Source organism: Nuphar pumila, chromosome 13 (assembly GCF_984573655.1).
Source record: "Nuphar pumila chromosome 13, dmNupPumi1.hap1.1, whole genome shotgun sequence".
Lineage (NCBI taxonomy): Eukaryota > Viridiplantae > Streptophyta > Magnoliopsida > Nymphaeales > Nymphaeaceae > Nuphar > Nuphar pumila.
In genome coordinates this window covers 5,705,933-5,726,886 of record NC_143261.1, presented here as the reverse complement: position 1 = coordinate 5,726,886, position 20,954 = coordinate 5,705,933, and the positions used below count along the sequence as shown (strand labels likewise).

Here is a 20,954-nt window from a genome sequence, read left to right as displayed (position 1 = left end):
TTCTTCATATGCCCTAGTTTTCCGTTGTAATGACAACTAATATAACTCATGTCTACTCTGTATAGTTGGACCTTCTCCAATTGGGCGTTTGTAACGACTCAAACTCATACCCATTAAAAAGTGGTAAATTATTTTAATTTTTTTTAAACAATTGCGGAAACATTCCCAGAAACCTGGGGCCTTTACAGTTATAACACATCCACAACCACAAGGGATCTTATACTACCATTATCCAAACCAAATCAACTTTATTAATTGAATTCATATAGTCAGAAGACATGTTCCAAAGAATATAAATAAAGCAAAAGTGTGGAGCCACGCTGTTCCTAAAAGAATCTGCCAAGCAGTCCTGTAGCCCGCGTAGCTTATCGCAAAAGCAATTCTCCTCATTGGACCTTAAAGAATGTAAAAACACAAACGTAGATGTGTCAAAATAAAAAATCCTGCGTAGAGGTCCCTCTAATGAATCAAATAAGTAAAAAAGAACAGAAATAGAAATCATGCAACATTTTATAGGAATGCAATTATGATAAATTTATAATTTAAATAATCATTCAAGCAATAAGAAGCAATTGCTAAGCAATACGAAATATCAATTAAACAATAAAAACATTTATCATGCAATATAGAGCAAATATCATACAATCACCAATATATCACAAAAAAAGTAAATATGCATGATCTAATGCATAACAGGAATATGTATGATTTTAGTGCACACGCATGAATAAATTATTATATTTTATCAGAGTTTTCTTTTATATGCATGTCCCTATTAGATGCACATAAACTTTAGTTCATCTTTTTATTACTTCTTCCTGCGGATACTAAAAAATGGGTAAACAATTTCCGAGGTCAAATTAGGCTCCCAATTGTAGCTTAACACATAACTTTTATTTTATTACTGGGTTTCACACTCAGCCTTCGACCAATATCAGATATCAACACCATCAATCAGAATATTAGAAATCAACATATAATGCTAGGATACTATGAAAATCAACAACTATAATGTCACTTTCTTGGTATACCAAAACAAAAACTTTGTCTACACACCAACCTCAGGCATAGTGGCGAAATCTTCCTAAAACCGTGGCCGGGAGGTGAACCTCAGTATCGGATTGAGGGGCACAACAACACACATAATTTTAGTATCCTCACGGTTCACCAAAACCGCAAAGTCCAGGATTCCCATACTAAAGAAGGGACATCGAAAAAGCGTAGATTACATTGTTCTCTTCTTTTATCTTGTTTTTAATTTTATTTTTTTATTTTATAAATCAACATGCAAAATTCATAACACAGGTTTGCAAATCAATCATGTTCATACACAATCATGTTCGGATATGCATGCACATGCACAATCATGTTCAGGCTGCATGTATATGCAAAATTTCATATATCACGTATGCATGAATACACATTTTCATTCGCTTATGCTTGATCCATAAACAAGTAAATATGCTTTTGCAGATTTACATAAAGATATGTATGTGTACAAAGAGTTTTCTCACAGGCATACATGATTTTTACCTTGGGTTATTCATAGAAGGTAAATTTACCATGGAACAAATACTTAATATACAACTTTTAACATGAATAAAAATTCTGTTTTATCATAAGAACAAACATATACAAAAATTTTAACTAGATGTAGAATATATACATATTCTTTCCAAGATTTTAACTGCGCTAAATCTGGGCCAGATTTGTGCATGTTTTAAGCATGGAAAATTTGTCCCGATTTAGGAATTCACAACACATAATAAGATACATATACAATATACGTATTGATATATGTATTTTTCTCAAAATAAACCCCAAAAAGGAGAAATTGTTAATCTCAATCCATGCACGATAGAGTAAATATCCAGATTTACTCTTTTTCCATAGTTTTTCACTAAAATATGCATGAAAATCCAATCCATGCTATTTTTCTCATTCAAAACAAAAGAAAGAGTAGCCATAGATTGAAAGAACTGAAGGCAAAGAGAGCTCCCACAATGCTCTTCTTTTTCTTACTCCTTTTGCCCTTCTCTTTCTCTCTTTTTCCTTCTCTTTCTCTCTCTTATCTCTTTTTTCTTCTCTCTTTATTTTTTTTGGATCTTTTTATAGGCCACAAGGAGGGTGACGACCCACCCTCTCCAGCCCCTTCTAGATGGGATGGCGAGAGAGAGAGAGCTCTCCTCTTTTGGGACTCTCACTCTCACTTTACAAAAATTTTAAAATTCCTTCTTTGACTTTTCAAACCTTCTTTCCTAAATAAATTAAACCTTCTCAAATCCTCCTTACCTTTCTTAAACCAATTTAAGGACTCCCCTAAGGAGTCCCAACTAATTAACCAAAAGTGAATTTCGGAATTAATTAAAATTAATTAATTATTAATTAATTATTAATAATTAACTATCTAGAAACTTTCAGAGGGTACCTTATCCCTCTGAGTGTCTTTTTAAAACTAAATAACCTCAATTTCAATATAAAAAGTGAATTTTAAAGCTAGATTTTTATTGGGTATTAGTTTTGGATCTGGATCTAGATCCAAGATCGAAATCCATATCCAAAATCCAATTGGGTCCTGGGCTGGATCAAATACAAATTATTATGGGTCTTGGATAGTGTCCAAATCCATATTTATTTGGACCATAGGCATTGGTTCCAGTCCGACCCAAATCCGGACCAGACTCGTCGAGACAGTCATTTTTCGAAAAATGCGATTTTCGGGTCAACCGTAACCGGAATTCAGAAAGGTAAAATATCATTACGCTTAGAATTTCGAGACGCATCCAACGATATATAACTTGAATTTTGCCATTCGTCCAAAAATACCCTGAATCTCGCTTGAATTTTAGGGCTGAAAATAAAGCTTTTTTTTCACGTTTTAAGTGGCTCGTTTAGGCCTTGTCGATGAGACTTGGGCCAAACCCAAACTTTAAAGCTTCTGCTTAAAATCGAGAATCTACCAATTTTTTTTCTATACTTAGCCAAATTTTTGAAAAATCTCAAAATGGCTAGGTGTGAAATACGCAATATTACAGCTGTTGAGAATAGGTGGTTTTAAGTAAAGTTATTTTACATTAAGATGGTATTTGTAATTTAGTTTTAGAATGGGGCTTTATTGTAATTATGTCTTTAAGCCTCTCTCTATTTAACATAGAGAGGCCCTAATATCGGATTAAGAGTTCTGAGGTTTTCTGTGCAGCCGTCTCTCTCTCTCTAGGACTCGGGTCAGATTTCTACATGGTATCAGAGCCATCGCCGATCGTGGGAGCGTGATCGAGTGTGATCAAAGCTCGGCGTGGGAGCATGATTGTGGGAGCGTGATCGACTTTTACGTGGGAGTGTGATCGAGTCTGATCAAGGCTCCCATGATCGTGGAGGCCATCGTGATCGTGATCAAACTCCGATCCAATGAGTAAAAGAAATCAATAGAGCGATCTGGTCAGCGATGTAATTTTTTTTGATCTGATGACAGATCTGGTCGTGTTGTGGGTTCGTGGATGCTTGCTGTGGGTTCGTTGCCTCGTGTTTTATTGTTTCGTGACTACCTACTGCCTCGGTGGTAGTTCCTGCCGTCAGTCTCGTGACTATCTGTTGAGAATGTGATTGCTGTTGGTAAGTCTACATATGGTTGGGGCCCTGTTTTGGTTATCTTGATATAGTTGCTGTGGGGAGATTGACTGCTGTTGGTACAATTTCCACTGAAAAAGGTCGTGGCTTCTTGCTTATTTTGGGTAGCAAGCCAACACGTGGTGGTGTTGCTCGAAAAAAAATGAATGACTTAGTGCCGAACTGTATATGTCTGGGGAGCTGCCCCTGTTATGAAAAAAATTACTGCTGCATATGCAGAAGTCATGTTAGTAGTGAGTCACTGAAGTGCTGAATCATTTTTCTGTTTGTGGGCTGCTGCTCACTACTGTCGTGGTTTTTTTTGTTTGTTGTTCATGAGTGAACAACTGCTGATTGGAATTTCAGTTGGCGTGTGAGTGTAACACACGGTTGTTTTCCCTGTTTGGTTTGGAGATTGTCCTGTTTTTCTTGGAATTTCAGTTGGCGTGTGAGTGTAACACACAGTTGTTTCCCCTGTTTAGTTTGGACATTGTCCAGTTTTTCTTTAACCAGAAGTATGGCTGAAACTTCGAAATGTGATTCAAAATTGGAACATATTGGAGAATATAAGGCATTTGTCAATCCCTTTTCGTACGGCTCGTCTGTAAGGTTAAATGAAACTAACTATGCCAGGTGGTCCAGAACATTTATGATGTCATTATCTGGACATCGTAGAAAACATATCTTGTTGGAAGATGAACCCACTGAAAAGGTGGGAAAATGTTACCTGGGATGAAGATAATGACATAGTTATGTCATGGATTATGAATAGTGTCGAACCCCATATTGCAGATGGTTTAATTTATTATAATACAGCCAAACAGATGTGGGGTAATCTTCGAGATACATACTCACAAGAGACTAATGTGAGTCGTATCCTACAAGTCGAACAGGAAATATACAATTTACAACAGGGAGATCAAACCTTGGCCCAGTACTATACCTCCGTAAAAGCTGCTTTTGAAAGACTTAATGCTCACAGACCTCTCTGTTGTTCGAAACAAAAGGATCATCAAGAACAAACTATGGTTGCTAGGTTTCTTACAGGTTTATCTTCAGAATTTTCTGTTGCAAAAGTCCAAATGTTGACTGGTTCGGATGTACCTACTCTTGCTGAGGCATATAACCGTCTAAGCAGACTTGCAATATCTCTTCCACATTCTCAGCCTGTAACTCAGTCATCTGCCTTAGTTGTTTCATCTGGTTATGGACGTGGAAATCTTCAGAACATCAGAGGATGAGGTCGCGGACGAGGTGTGGGAGGCAGAGGAAAGCTTCAATGTACATTCTGTGGAAAATCTGGACATTTAGAAGATCGTTGCTGGGATAAGCATGGCCGACCAACCTCCTCTTCATAAAAGTCATATGCTCCTAGAGCTAATACTACTCTCGAGGCAACAAAGGCACAAGACAATATTTCTGCAAGTGACAGTAGTATAACCCTCAGTCGTGCTGAATATGATGAGCTGATAGCTCTTCGTCCTTTGAGTTCTACCTCTCCTATTGCTGGTGTTGCCTATTCAACCGGAAATCTTCTTCATCCGACTGACAGTAAGTGGATTATTGATTCCGATGCATGCAGACATTTGTGTGGAAATTCACTTGCTTTTTCAGATCTAAAGGATATTAAGGCTCAGGTTGGAGTCTCATTAGCCGATGGGAGTACCTCCCCGGTTGTTGGTCAGGGAAATATTTCTATATCCTCCTCATTACAGTTGAAAAATGCTCTTCATGCTCTAAAATTTTCTCAAAGTTTACTTTCTGTTAGTTGTCTTGTAAAAGAACAAAACTGTAGAGTAATATTTGATCCAATGGGTTGTCATTTTCAGGATTTGCTGACAGGGAAGAAGATTGGTGGAGGCTATGAAGAAAAAAGAATCTACTACTTACATCATCCAATGGGTACTGTTCATGCTGCAATGGAACATTCATTTAGTCCTGTTCAGTGGCATCGTCGTCTTGGTTATCCTTCATTGTCAAAGCTTCGTTCGGTCTTTCCTCAGATTCCCTCCACCACATCATTTCAGTGTGAAGCATGTCAGCTGGGCAAGCATCATCGAAGTTCGTTTCCTTCGAGTCAGAGTCAGTCTAGTAATAAAGTCTTTGAACTTCTTCATGCAGATGTATGGGTGTCGATACTATTTAGTTATTGTTGATGATTTCTCTAAGTAATCATGGGTGTTTTTAATAAAGGAACGATCTGATGTTCCAAATATTATCAAATCTTTAATTCTTGAAATAAAAACTCAGTTTGAATCGAGTGTCAAGATTGTTCGCACTGATAATGCTCTCGTGTTTAAATCAAAAAGTCTGTTACAATTTTACCATGATAGTGGCATCCAACCCCAAACTTCCTGTGCCTATTCATCTCAACAAAATGGGGTGGCTGAGCGAAAACATCGTCACCTACTTATATTGCCAGGACCATTATGATCCAATCAAATGTTCCTGCGTTATACTGGGGAGATGCAATTACAACAGCTTGCTATCTGATCAACTTCATGCCTTCCTCTTCTGTGGGTGATCAAATTCCAATTCATATCCTAAAACCAAATACCCCTCTCTTCTCCCTCTCGCCCAAAGTGTTTGGATGTATTTGTTTTGTACACAAACTTGGCCCTGGCCGTGATAAATTAGCTGCTCAAGCTACAAAGTGCATATTTATCGGTTATCCCAAAAATCAAAAGGGATATCGATGTTATGATCCTACTTCTCGCCGAGAGTATGTCAGTGCGGAGGTGTCTTTCTTGGAATTCACTCCATATTACTCTAATACTGGTTCCCCGCTGCAGGATGATCCAGCTGAGTCTTGTCCATTACCTATACCTCCTTTTTCCTTGGAATCCGTGCCCTCATTCCCGAACCACACTTCATCCTCTTCCAGATTTCATAATCCTCCATTGGTATATGTGCGTAGAGATCCACCTCCGCAAGTGCCTCCATCTTCCTCTTCCCCTGAGGTAAGTTCTACTGACAGTATTGATCTTCATGATGATGATAACAGGCCGATTGCTCTACGAAAGGGGACACGACAATGTACTTTATATCCCATGTCTCGTTTTGTCTCCGAAGCCCGAATTCGAAATTAGATGAAATCTTTTATTTCAGCTTTATCTGCTGAAATTATTCCTCTGAACTATCAGCAGGCCGAGCTTCATACTCGCTGGAAGAGGGCTATGCAAGAAGAAATGGATGCCTCAATATCTCAGCATACTTGGGATCTAGTTGATTCCCCTGCAGATGCTGACATTGTTGGATGCAAATGGGTATATACGATAAAGTACAAATCTGATGGTTCAATTGAACGGTACAAGGCCAGATTAGTAGCAAAAGAGTATACTCAGACATATGGTATTGATTTCTTTGAAACTTTTTCTCCTGTTGCACGAATGGGTATCATTCGTCTTGTTCTCTCAGTAGCTGTGCAGCATGGTTGGAGCCTGTCCCAATTAGATGTGAAAAATGCATTTCTATATGGGGACCTATCTGAGACTGTTTACATGCAACAACCTCCAGGATTCGAGGTTGAGGGGGAGTGTCAGAAGGTGTGTAGATTGAAAAAGGCAATTTATGGCTTGAAACAAAGTCCTCGTGCATGGTTTCAGAAGTTCTTTGAAGTGATGTCAGGTTTTGGCTTTAATAGGTCAGCAGCAGATCATACGCTATTCATAAAGAAAACTAGCTCTGGCATAGTCGTTATGGTGGTATATGTGGATGACATCATTCTTACAGGTGATGATGTGAAAGCTATTGAAGCCACAAAGGTTCATCTTCAAAAACACTTTGTTACAAAAGACCTTGGTTCACTCAGGTATTTTCTGGGTATAGAAGTTGCCAGGAGCCGTGAAGGGATGGTTTTGTCTAAACGGAAGTATGTTCTTGACTTATTAAAGGAAACAGGAATGTTGGGAGCTAAACCAGCAAATATTCCCATGGACCATAAAGTTCAGTTGTTTGAAGAAGGGTCAAAACTGGTTGATAGCAAAAGCTATCGCTCCCTAGTGGGGAAACTACTATATGTAACTGTGACCAGGCCGGATATTGCTTTAGCAGTGAGTAAAGTCAGTCAGTTTATGGACAAACCAACTGAGGTACACTGGAATGCAGCTATTATGATTCTCAGATATCTAAAATCTTCTCCTGGAAAGGGGTTATTGTTCAAGAAAGGTGGAACTCTGGATATAGTGGCCTATTCTGATGCTGACTATGCAGGATCTGTAGTAGATAGAAAATCTACCACAGGATTTTGTGTGTTCCTGGGAGACAACTTGATCTCTTGGAGAAGTAAGAAGCAAAATGTGGTTTCTAGGTCGAGTGCAGAATCAGAATATCGGGCTATGGCCCAAACAGCTGCTGAATTGATGTGGGTTCGTACTGTTCTTCTTGATCTCCAGGTGAAGGTTTCCTCTCCCATGACCATGATGTGCGATAACAAAGCTGCAACATATAGCGAACAATCCTGTATTTCATGAGAGAACAAAGCACATTGAGGTTGATTGCCACTATGTAAGGGATATGGTTCAAGCGGGTCATATCACTACCCAATATCTAAAGTCGGAAGACCAAGTTGCAGATATGTTCACAAAACCTCTTGCCAGACCAAATTTTTCAAAATGTTGTGACAAGCTGAGCATGATCGATATCTATGCTCCAGCTTGAGGGGGAGTGTTGAAAATAGGTGGTTTTAAGTAGAGTTATTTTACATTAAGATGCTTTTTGTAATTTAGTTCTTTATAAAAGGGTTGTAATACCGGTTCCCCGCTGCAGGATGATCCAGCTGAGTCTTGTCCATTACCTATACCTCCTTTTTCCTTGGAATCCGTGCCCTCATTCCCGAACCACACTTCATCCTCTTCCAGATTTCATAATCCTCCATTGGTATATGTGCGTAGAGATCCACCTCCGCAAGTGCCTCCATCTTCCTCTTCCCCTGAGGTAAGTTCTACTGACAGTATTGATCTTCATGATGATGATAACAGGCCGATTGCTCTACGAAAGGGGACACGACAATGTACTTTATATCCCATGTCTCGTTTTGTCTCCGAAGCCCGAATTCGAAATTAGATGAAATCTTTTATTTCAGCTTTATCTGCTGAAATTATTCCTCTGAACTATCAGCAGGCCGAGCTTCATACTCGCTGGAAGAGGGCTATGCAAGAAGAAATGGATGCCTCAATATCTCAGCATACTTGGGATCTAGTTGATTCCCCTGCAGATGCTGACATTGTTGGATGCAAATGGGTATATACGATAAAGTACAAATCTGATGGTTCAATTGAACGGTACAAGGCCAGATTAGTAGCAAAAGAGTATACTCAGACATATGGTATTGATTTCTTTGAAACTTTTTCTCCTGTTGCACGAATGGGTATCATTCGTCTTGTTCTCTCAGTAGCTGTGCAGCATGGTTGGAGCCTGTCCCAATTAGATGTGAAAAATGCATTTCTATATGGGGACCTATCTGAGACTGTTTACATGCAACAACCTCCAGGATTCGAGGTTGAGGGGGAGTGTCAGAAGGTGTGTAGATTGAAAAAGGCAATTTATGGCTTGAAACAAAGTCCTCGTGCATGGTTTCAGAAGTTCTTTGAAGTGATGTCAGGTTTTGGCTTTAATAGGTCAGCAGCAGATCATACGCTATTCATAAAGAAAACTAGCTCTGGCATAGTCGTTATGGTGGTATATGTGGATGACATCATTCTTACAGGTGATGATGTGAAAGCTATTGAAGCCACAAAGGTTCATCTTCAAAAACACTTTGTTACAAAAGACCTTGGTTCACTCAGGTATTTTCTGGGTATAGAAGTTGCCAGGAGCCGTGAAGGGATGGTTTTGTCTAAACGGAAGTATGTTCTTGACTTATTAAAGGAAACAGGAATGTTGGGAGCTAAACCAGCAAATATTCCCATGGACCATAAAGTTCAGTTGTTTGAAGAAGGGTCAAAACTGGTTGATAGCAAAAGCTATCGCTCCCTAGTGGGGAAACTACTATATGTAACTGTGACCAGGCCGGATATTGCTTTAGCAGTGAGTAAAGTCAGTCAGTTTATTGACAAACCAACTGAGGTACACTGGAATGCAGCTATTATGATTCTCAGATATCTAAAATCTTCTCCTGGAAAGGGGTTATTGTTCAAGAAAGGTGGAACTCTGGATATAGTGGCCTATTCTGATGCTGACTATGCAGGATCTGTAGTAGATAGAAAATCTACCACAGGATTTTGTGTGTTCCTGGGAGACAACTTGATCTCTTGGAGAAGTAAGAAGCAAAATGTGGTTTCTAGGTCGAGTGCAGAATCAGAATATCGGGCTATGGCCCAAACAGCTGCTGAATTGATGTGGGTTCGTACTGTTCTTCTTGATCTCCAGGTGAAGGTTTCCTCTCCCATGACCATGATGTGCGATAACAAAGCTGCAACATATAGCGAACAATCCTGTATTTCATGAGAGAACAAAGCACATTGAGGTTGATTGCCACTATGTAAGGGATATGGTTCAAGCGGGTCATATCACTACCCAATATCTAAAGTCGGAAGACCAAGTTGCAGATATGTTCACAAAACCTCTTGCCAGACCAAATTTTTCAAAATGTTGTGACAAGCTGAGCATGATCGATATCTATGCTCCAGCTTGAGGGGGAGTGTTGAAAATAGGTGGTTTTAAGTAGAGTTATTTTACATTAAGATGCTTTTTGTAATTTAGTTCTTTATAAAAGGGTTGTAATACCGGTTCCCCGCTGCAGGATGATCCAGCTGAGTCTTGTCCATTACCTATACCTCCTTTTTCCTTGGAATCCGTGCCCTCATTCCCGAACCACACTTCATCCTCTTCCAGATTTCATAATCCTCCATTGGTATATGTGCGTAGAGATCCACCTCCGCAAGTGCCTCCATCTTCCTCTTCCCCTGAGGTAAGTTCTACTGACAGTATTGATCTTCATGATGATGATAACAGGCCGATTGCTCTACGAAAGGGGACACGACAATGTACTTTATATCCCATGTCTCGTTTTGTCTCCGAAGCCCGAATTCGAAATTAGATGAAATCTTTTATTTCAGCTTTATCTGCTGAAATTATTCCTCTGAACTATCAGCAGGCCGAGCTTCATACTCGCTGGAAGAGGGCTATGCAAGAAGAAATGGATGCCTCAATATCTCAGCATACTTGGGATCTAGTTGATTCCCCTGCAGATGCTGACATTGTTGGATGCAAATGGGTATATACGATAAAGTACAAATCTGATGGTTCAATTGAACGGTACAAGGCCAGATTAGTAGCAAAAGAGTATACTCAGACATATGGTATTGATTTCTTTGAAACTTTTTCTCCTGTTGCACGAATGGGTATCATTCGTCTTGTTCTCTCAGTAGCTGTGCAGCATGGTTGGAGCCTGTCCCAATTAGATGTGAAAAATGCATTTCTATATGGGGACCTATCTGAGACTGTTTACATGCAACAACCTCCAGGATTCGAGGTTGAGGGGGAGTGTCAGAAGGTGTGTAGATTGAAAAAGGCAATTTATGGCTTGAAACAAAGTCCTCGTGCATGGTTTCAGAAGTTCTTTGAAGTGATGTCAGGTTTTGGCTTTAATAGGTCAGCAGCAGATCATACGCTATTCATAAAGAAAACTAGCTCTGGCATAGTCGTTATGGTGGTATATGTGGATGACATCATTCTTACAGGTGATGATGTGAAAGCTATTGAAGCCACAAAGGTTCATCTTCAAAAACACTTTGTTACAAAAGACCTTGGTTCACTCAGGTATTTTCTGGGTATAGAAGTTGCCAGGAGCGGTGAAGGGATGGTTTTGTCTCAACGTAAGTATGTTCTTGACTTATTAAAGGAAACAGGAATGTTGGGAGCTAAACCAGCAAATATTCCCATGGACCATAAAGTTCAGTTGTTTGAATAGGGGTCAAAACTGGTTGATAGCAAAAGCTATCGCTCCCTAGTTGGGAAACTACTGTATGTAACTGTGACCAGGCCTGATATTGCTTTAGCAGTGAGTAAAGTCAGTCAGTTTATGGACAAACCAACTGAGGTACACTGGAATGCAGCTATTATGATTCTCAGATATCTAAAATCTTCTCCTGGAAAGGGGTTATTGTTCAAGAAAGGTGGAACTCTGGATATAGTGGCCTATTCTGATGCTGACTATGCAGGATCTGTAGTAGATAGAAAATCTACCACAGGATTTTGTATGTTCCTGGGAGACAACTTGATCTTTTGGAGAAGTAAGAAGCAAAATGTGGTTTCTAGGTCGAGTGCAGAATCAGAATATCGGGCTATGGCCCAAACAGCTGCTGAATTGATGTGGGTTCGTACTGTTCTTCTTGATCTCCAGGTGAAGGTTTCCTCTCCCATGACCATGATGTGCGATAACAAAGCTGCAACATATATAGCGAACAATCCTGTATTTCATGAGAGAACAAAGCACATTGAGGTTGATTGCCACTATGTAAGGGATATGGTTCAAGCGGGTCATATCACTACCCAATATCTAAAGTCGGAAGACCAAGTTGCAGATATGTTCACAAAACCTCTTGCCAGACCAAATTTTTCAAAATGTTGTGACAAGCTGAGCATGATTGATATCTATGCTCCAGCTTGAGGGGGAGTGTTGAGAATAGGTGGTTTTAAGTAAAGTTATTTTACATTAAGATGCTATTTGTAATTTAGTTTTAGGATGGGGCTTTATTGTAATTTTGTCTTTAAGCCTCTCTCTATTTAACATAGAGAGAGGCCCTAATATCGGATTAAGAGTTCTGAGGTTTTCTATGCAGCCGTCTCTCTCTCTCTCTTCTCTCTCTAGGACTCGGGTCAGATTTCTACAACAGCGTTAGGCTATATCCTAACAGCTAGCTGGTGAAATAGAAAATGACCAAAATGATATGATTGATCATCTTAATGATGGCCAAAACATAGAATAATAAAGGTGAATTAGTTAAAAGGAGAAAACCTAATGCTAGCCTAAAAGTATACACTATGTATACTTAAACTACTCTTAATGAGTATAGCAAACCTAAAACCCACAATACATATTTCATAACACATATCTTAACATATCCACCCAATCTGCCGCTTCTACATGATAAGCACCAAGAAACCAAATCTTGGTCTCTTGAGCCTTTAGCTCAACAAGAGTCTTCCCTAAAGCGGGCAATATAGGATGATGCATGATTCTGACTTTGAAATGTGGCACTAAGAATTTGTGTTTTATGTGTACTAACTGTGACCTGAATATCTTCGGCTTATTATTATCATAATAGTGATCACAATTTTGTAGTTTGTGGCTTTTGAATATGTTTCTGATGTCTTCAGGCACTTGTTGTTACTGCTTGTGTTCAAGATTCCTGGCCTGTTCTTGTCCTTCCTCATCATTGCAGTTAAAATGGAACTTGACTTTGAAATGTGGCACTAAGATTTTGCGTTTTATGTGTATTAACTGTGACCCTCTGAATGACTTTGGCTTATTATTATTCCAAGAGTGATTGCGGTTTTGTAGTTTGTGGTAATTGAATATGTTTCTGATGTCTTCAGGCAATTGCTGTTACTGCTTGTATTCAAGATTCCTGGCCTGTTCTTGTCCTTACCCCCTCATCATTGCGGTTACATTGGGCCACTGTAACTTCAAACTTTACTGTTATTCTAAACCCAGTTTGACTTAAATATTTCTTTTTGATGATTTGACATGTAATTATTTTTATATGATATGAGTTTTTCTTTATAAGATGCATTTTTCTGTGCTGTTTTACAGATGATCCACCAGTGGATGAACATTCCGTCAAGTGACATAGTGGCATGTTTCTTTGAACTTTTGTTATGAGATGGGACTGTTGAATAAATTTATTATTTATGCTCATTTTGTTTCTATTTTATAGCTTCTTATTTGGTTTGTTTATCATATCTAATAATGTATGTTAATGTGATTTATTTTGCTTCAATTCTTTTCTGTCAGAATACTTTAAAATTGTTTATTTAAGGTGTTGGTTATGATATTTGTATACATTATTGGGTAGATGGAAAGGAGAATGAGATAAAGGGAGAGAAAGAGAACATGGGTGTTTAGGGTATTACATGAATGACTCTATTGTCCTTATAATACAAGACATACCAGGTTGGCTGTGAACATGTCGATGATGCTCAACTTGCTTGAGGACTCTGTATCTTGATCTATTGATCAATGTGGTGAATATATTAACCAATGGTTCTGTTGGAATATGGAGTCACTGGATTGTTTGCTGATCATATATGGGGGCTCAATGCAATGTGAATGGCGGTTTTGTCCCAATAAAGTGTAATTGTTTGTTTTACTTTAATTTTCAGTTCACTTGTTGCCTTGAAGCACAATCAATAGCATGCTTCAAGAGCCATTTCCTTGTACTTTGTTTTAGCACTTATCTCGACACAATATATTTTTTCTTGCTTGTGAAACTCAATTTCTTCCAACGTATGCACAATATTCCCAGGTGGATCCTCTATCAGCTAAGGAGCCAACTCATTTGCATCTATGTGAATTTTTGCATGCAATGATTATGATTTGTGTGGAGGATTCTTTTTCCTGGTTCCTCCTTGAGATTACTTTTAACACCTTAAATGTAGTTTCTATGTGGATGAGTTTACAGATCTATTACTCTCCCTTAATCAAGTATGAAATATTTTCAATATACACATGCACATGCTAACAAAACAACCAACACACCTCTCCAAGCATACACATGCACATGCATACATGTAAAATTAATTATTTAAAATTATAATAGGTAACTTTAACTTAGTGTTTGTGTTTCATGCATGATTGGGTATTATATTGCTCTTGAACTCCAAACATAACACAAAAAACAAACAATCTTCAGCAGCTTTTCCCATAAGGCTCACTTCATTGTTTTTTGAGCCATCCATGTGTTCAAGTAATGGACAGAAAGTTTAGAACCACGTTGATGGTTAGTTTAAAGTAGGATGCTTCTCAGCAATGATGGAGCTATTCGTGATTTTCTTTCACACACACGTGTACATGAACACGCACACATACATTGGTGGCCTAGTGCACTAGAGACCTGCATATTTGGACATAAGTTTCTGTTTAACAGTCATAACATTAATAGGAGAACCGGGTAAGCATGGTAAGGCATTTGTTTATAGTGTGAATTGTGAACCTCTTTCTGTCACTGACAACAAGATTCGATCTTGAAGCCCCTCATTAACCAAATGCTTATTGAAGAAAGATATGCGAATTTTGCTGATGCAATATTTGCTTTAGTAAAGCAACCTGTCAAAGAATAGAATTTTTGGTTATTCCACAACATATGAACTCATGATTTTTCAGTGTCTTCTTTAATAGGATTGCAATAAACACATAAAACAATAACATATATGCTGGATATGGTGATAAATATAGAGTTCGTTGCTTGCCCTTCCATTTGTGTAGAGTGATTGCCACTTTATGTTTTTATATTGAGTTTCAGTTATTTCTTCCTCTTAAAGAATTATGAAATGTCTGATATCATGTTTAAGTTTCCTTAGGTACTTTATATGAAATTTTTGAATAATTTATATTTGCTTCTGACCAAGGTTGTAAGTAGCGTATCGTTACCTGTATCGTTCGGCCAAAAGTATAACGACCCCAACTCATATCCCTTGAACATGCAGATTTTTTTTAAAATCGATTGCGGAAATATTCCCAGACCCGGGGCCTTTGCAGTTCTACTGCCAATTGGATAGCCAAACACATTACAAGAGATCTTACATTTATCACCTCAAACTCTAGCAACTCATTGTTTATTAATTATGAAAGGAAAAATATTTAACAATAATTGCAAGAGACATATCAAAGTTATTTAAATGACATAAAAGTAAGTAAAAGAAAACTGAGCCACGCTGTCCATCTGTGAACGGTTTAGCAAAAGTGTGACACTCGTAGCTATCTCAGATGATAATCGCTTCACTGATCTCCTGTGGCTACAAAAACCACAAAAGTAAGGGTGTCAAAAATCCGAGAAATTCTACGAACATGTACCTCTATTGAAATAAATGAGTATAATGAATACAAATAAGATTCATGCAATAAAAAACAATTATTAAGCATGAGAAAACATTTAATAAACAATAAAAACCAACATTTAAGCAAAACAACCATTTAACATGTTTTAGGGAACAATAATATGCATTCACTAACATTTAACAGTTAAGAGAACAAATAAATGTGCATGATCTAATGTATAACAGAAATATGCATGACTTCAGTAAAATGCATGAGTAAATTATTATCTTTTATTATAGTTTTCTTTTTATATGCATGTCCCTATTAAATGTATACAATTTAAGTTCCTCTTTTTAGTTACCGTTGCCTGCGGATAAACCAAACGGGTAAAATATCCCGAGGTCAAGTAGGGTTCCTCGAGTAACTTAGCACACAAGTTGTATTTTATTATTGGATTTAAAACTTAGCCCTCAATCGAATCACTTTCGGAACATTAGACCTCCACATCTAATGTTGGAACACTAAGGACCTTCACATCCAATAGTGTCACTTTCTTGGTGTTGATTTCAGTCAACCCTAGATTGTATTTTAGAGAGACGAGAGAAAAAGAGAGAGAGAGAGGTTGCATAATTCATTAACCCTAATCACCTATTTAAATAGGGGATTAGGTGAAACAAAATTATAAATAGGTATACGTAATTATATAAAATTACGTATGACCGCCCCAAGGATTATGAATATTAATATTGAACATTTTAACACTCCCCCTCAAGCTGGAGCATATATATCTATCATGCTCAGCTTGCTGCAACATCTTGAGAAACCGACACTTGCGAGAGGCTTGGTGAAGACGTCTGCCACTTGGTTTTCAGAAGTCACATGACTAGTAGAAATATGCCCTGCTTGCACTAAGTCACGTATATAGTGACAATCAACTTCAATGTGCTTTGTTCTCTCATGAAAAACTGGATTGTTAGCTATATAGTGATAAATTTCCTTATGAACCGACGTGATCTGTTGATGGTATGAGAAAAGTAACGGGAAAGAAGAAAAGTTTCAGAAATCGGTAGCCACTCTTTTTCTTAGCAGCTGCAGTAATGCTACATTACTCTTAATAGGGTTACACTAATCTTTTACAAGGACAAAAGTGTCCCTCATTAGTAACACATGTTACATTAGAATACAAAGGAAATAAAACACGTGATTGGATATGGATCCTTTATCGGATCCATATCCAATCCATATTTCATATTCTAATACCCTCCCTCAAGTTGTGCATGGGGTTGAACCATGTGCAACTTGTTCTTCAGATACCAGAAGCGGTGACTTGTGAGACCTTTTGTAAACATATCGACAACTTAGTCTTCTGAAGGCACATAAACTGGTTCAATCTCTTTGTCGGCTATCTTTTGTCTGATGAAATGTTGATCAATCTCAATATGCTTAGTCCGACTGTGATGAATAGGATTGAATGCAATTTGTATAGCACTTCTATTATCACACATAAGTGTTGAGTTTGAGATATCCTCTCCCATCTCTGTAAGTAGATGCCCAATCCAAGTCACTTCTGCTGTGGCGGCTGCCATAGATCTATACTCTGCATCTGTGCTAGATCTTGCCACAACCTTCTGTTTTCTGCTACTCCATGAGACAAGATTTCTTCCAATGAAAACACAATATCCTGAAATAGACCTCCTCTCATCTGGATCCCCTGCCCAGTCTGCATCTGTATAGGCCAGTATGTCATGTTTTGGTGTCTTCCATGAAGATTGAATATATGTGAGTCCATCACCCACCGTTCCTTTTAGATAGCGAAGGATGCGTTTGACAACATCCATGTGACCAGTTTTGGTTCATGCATAAATTTAGATACTTGATTAACAGAATATATAATGTCTGGTCTAGTAAAGGTCAGGTATTGTAGCATACCCACTAAACTGCGATACTTGACTGCATCAGGATATAACTCACCATCACAAATACTGAGCCTTTGGTTGACAACACTGGGTGTGGGTAGAGGTTTAAAATCCGTCATTCCTGCTTTAACCAGAAGATCAAGAGTATATTTATGTTGAGTTAATGACATTTTTTCATCTTTTCTGTCTACCTCTACACCAAGAAAATATCTCAGCTCCCCAAGGTCTTTCATTTTGAATCGCATACTCGACAAAACTTTAATTCACTGAATGTGGTCTGGAGCATTACCGGTGATAACAATATCATCAACATATATGAGTAAGAAAACCATAGTGGTACCGTCCCTATATATAAACAGAGAATGGTCAAGTTGGGAACGAAAGAAACCATGTTTCTGGATTTCTAAGGAAAAGCTTTCAAACCATGACCTAGAAGCTTGCTTCAATCCATACAAAGCTCTGGTTAATTTGCATACATATTCTTTTGTGTCTCCCTCTGCATAACCTTGAGGCTGCTCCATGTAGACCTCTTTCTTTAAGTCCCCATGAAGGAATGCATTCTTAACATCAAGCTGACTAAGGATCCAACCATGTTCAATCGCCAAGCCAAGTATAATGCGAATAGTTCCCATTTTTACCACTGGGCTGAATGTCTCATCATAATCCTGACCATATTCTTGAGTGAAACCCTTGGCCACAAGATGCGCCTTGTACTGTTCAATGCTACCATCCGGTTTATATTTAATTTTATAAACCCATTTGGAACCAACAACATTTTTATCTGTAGGGCGGCCAACTATCTCCCATGTTTGACACTCATGAAGTGTCTCGATCTCCTCATTCATCACTTCAATCCATTTGTTGGATTGAATAACTTGATGACAACCAAGGGGTTCATCGTGTTTTTCAATCTGGGATAGAAAAATCTGAAAGTCCATATAAAAGTTGTCATAACTAACCCACTTTTCAATAGGATGCCTTATCCTGCCTGATCTTCTTGGTGCTTCTCTGTTACTAGACAATGCAATGTGTTCTTCAGCAGGTACATTCGTTTGCTCTCTATGTCTCATGGTATTCACATTACCTTTGTATCTCAGACACTCTGCTTGTGATGCATCATCTGAAACTGTCTCGCCATGTATGTTTTCAGGAGTCAAAATAGTATGCTCGGCAGTATGTGAAATAAGTTCAGCACTAAGCCATGGATCATACCAATTAGCAACTGCACCAATATGTTCACGATTGACGTCTGCTTCTTTTCCTAGAAAACTGTTTCATCAAAAACAACATTTCTGGAAATTCTAATCTTCTTATTGGCATTATCATAGCACCTGTAACCCTTGTGTTCATCTGCATAACCTACAAATTGGCATATAGAGGCTTTGTCCTGAAATTTAGTCCTCATGGATTTGTCAATATGTACATAACATGTGCATCAAAAACTCGTAACTCATTATAATCGGGATGTGCACCAAAGAGAACATAATAGGGAGATTGATTTTCAAGAATAGGCATAGGAAGACGATTTATCACATGCGTGGCAGTGTGAAAAGCTTCAGTCCAAAGACTAATGGGTAAATTACTCCCATGCATCATACTCATTGCACTTTCCACAATATGTCTGTGTTTACGTTCAACAATTCCATTTTGTTGTGGAGTGTACAAGCAAGAAACTCTACGATGCATCCCAATACTCACCACCTTCATCACATTGGAGATTTTTGATATTTTGAGAGAATTGATTTTTAACATAGGCATGAAAGTGACGGAAAATGGAAAAAACTTCTGATTTGTGTTTCATAAAGAATATCCAGGTAAAACGAGAGAAACTGTGAATAAAAGATACATAATATTTACTTCCAGAAGAGGAAGGATTAGGGGCTGAGCCCCAAACATCTGAACATATTATCTCAAAGGGCATGGAAGCTCTTTTATTTATTTGATGAAAAGGGAGTACATGACTTTTGCAGACATGACAATTGGGATATATTTTATCCTTCAATGAGGGTGAAACAAACTCTGAAAGAAACCATTGGACACTAACTTTTCAATAAAGACTTGACTACAATGACCAAGACGAGAATGCCAGAGATCTGACTTATTACATTTGGATGTACTTAGGACGCTTTTAGAGATGAGATCAGACTTGGGCTTCAAGACACTGGAGGCTGGATCTTCATTAAAGACATACATGTCTCCATGTCGCTCTCCTTTAGCGAACATCTCCTTCGTTTGAAGATCCTTGACAAAGACAGAAGTAGGAGTAAATTCCACAGAAGAATTGGTAGAATCAACAAACTTAGAAACAGATAAAGGGATAGATCTGCTTTAGATTCAAGTTGGCCATAGCAGATAGTAGAAGATCCTTAGCATCATCACTGACCCAAAATGTACCTGCATTTCCTGATATACCAACATTTCTATTGTTTTGCATTCTATTCCGATTTTGTGGGTTGAACCAGCAGTTGGCCTTGATATGACCTCGTTTGTTACACTGATAGCATGTGGGAACAGTCTTTGAAAAACTGACATTGAAAGTTGGTATAGGTAGTAACCCGCGTCCACCCTGGATTAGATTTCCCTTGCCTCTGCCACGTCCTCCTCGTGCACGATCAGCTATCACCCCTGTGGCAAGGATCTCATGCGTAGATGATTGTCCTGTTGAAGCTTCAGACATGCTTTTGAGTGTCATCTCATACTGAAAAAGTTTGGCGCGTAACTCCTCAAAGGAGAGCGACGTAGGCAAACATAATAAGGATCTAACAAGTGTTAAATTATATATCTAATCATTCAATGTAATATATACATTTTATATATATAAGGTAATACATATACATATATTAATATATATGTATATGTATCTACTTATTATATATATAAAATATATATTTCTATTTGTTTAGCCGTAGGGGTAGATTAGTCTTTTCCTCTATTTTACGCACATTCACTTTATGAATGTGATTGTAATTTATTTTAGTTTTCTTTTTCTTTTATTTTTTCTTTTCTTTTTGTAAAGTACCAAAAGGTACATTGGGGGGCCCACTAACATAGACGTTGGGCCCTCTCCAACGGTCACATTTGCGACCGTTGGAGGGGCTCCAACGTCTATGAGTGGAGCCCCTCCAAGGCCCTTCTTGTGTTGTTATAAATAGGGGTTTCACCCCTTTGTATTTTTCATGGCTTTGAGTCAAAGCCCAAGTGCTCAATAAATCGATTCAATTGTTTTTATGCCTTTGTGCATTTGTTAGTTATTTGTGAGTTGTGCCTTTGTGCACAAGTGTTCTAAAGTGTTCTTATTGTGCATTCGTGGTGGGTCTATTATCAAGAATATTAAGGTCTTGATATTAGTATCTTATTGGAGATACTTTCACATGGTATCAGAGCCTCGTTGAAAGGAGGATCGTGCATCTCGCCACTTGTGAAGTACCTCGAAAAACGTGCCCTCAAGCTAG

General features: G+C 38.2%; 1 protein-coding gene across 1 annotated transcript in view; it reads left to right on the top strand.

Moving 5' to 3' along the window:
- CHR18 (chromatin remodeling factor18) overlaps positions 1-20,954 on the top strand; it is a 212,530-nt gene that overhangs the window by 59,149 nt on the left and 132,427 nt on the right. Inside the window, exons 11-12 of the mRNA XM_089984290.1 lie at positions 13,147-13,230; positions 13,364-13,405. Of these exons, the coding sequence (XP_089840416.1) occupies positions 13,147-13,230; positions 13,364-13,405 (126 nt within the window). The remainder of the gene's footprint in view (positions 1-13,146; positions 13,231-13,363; positions 13,406-20,954) is intronic.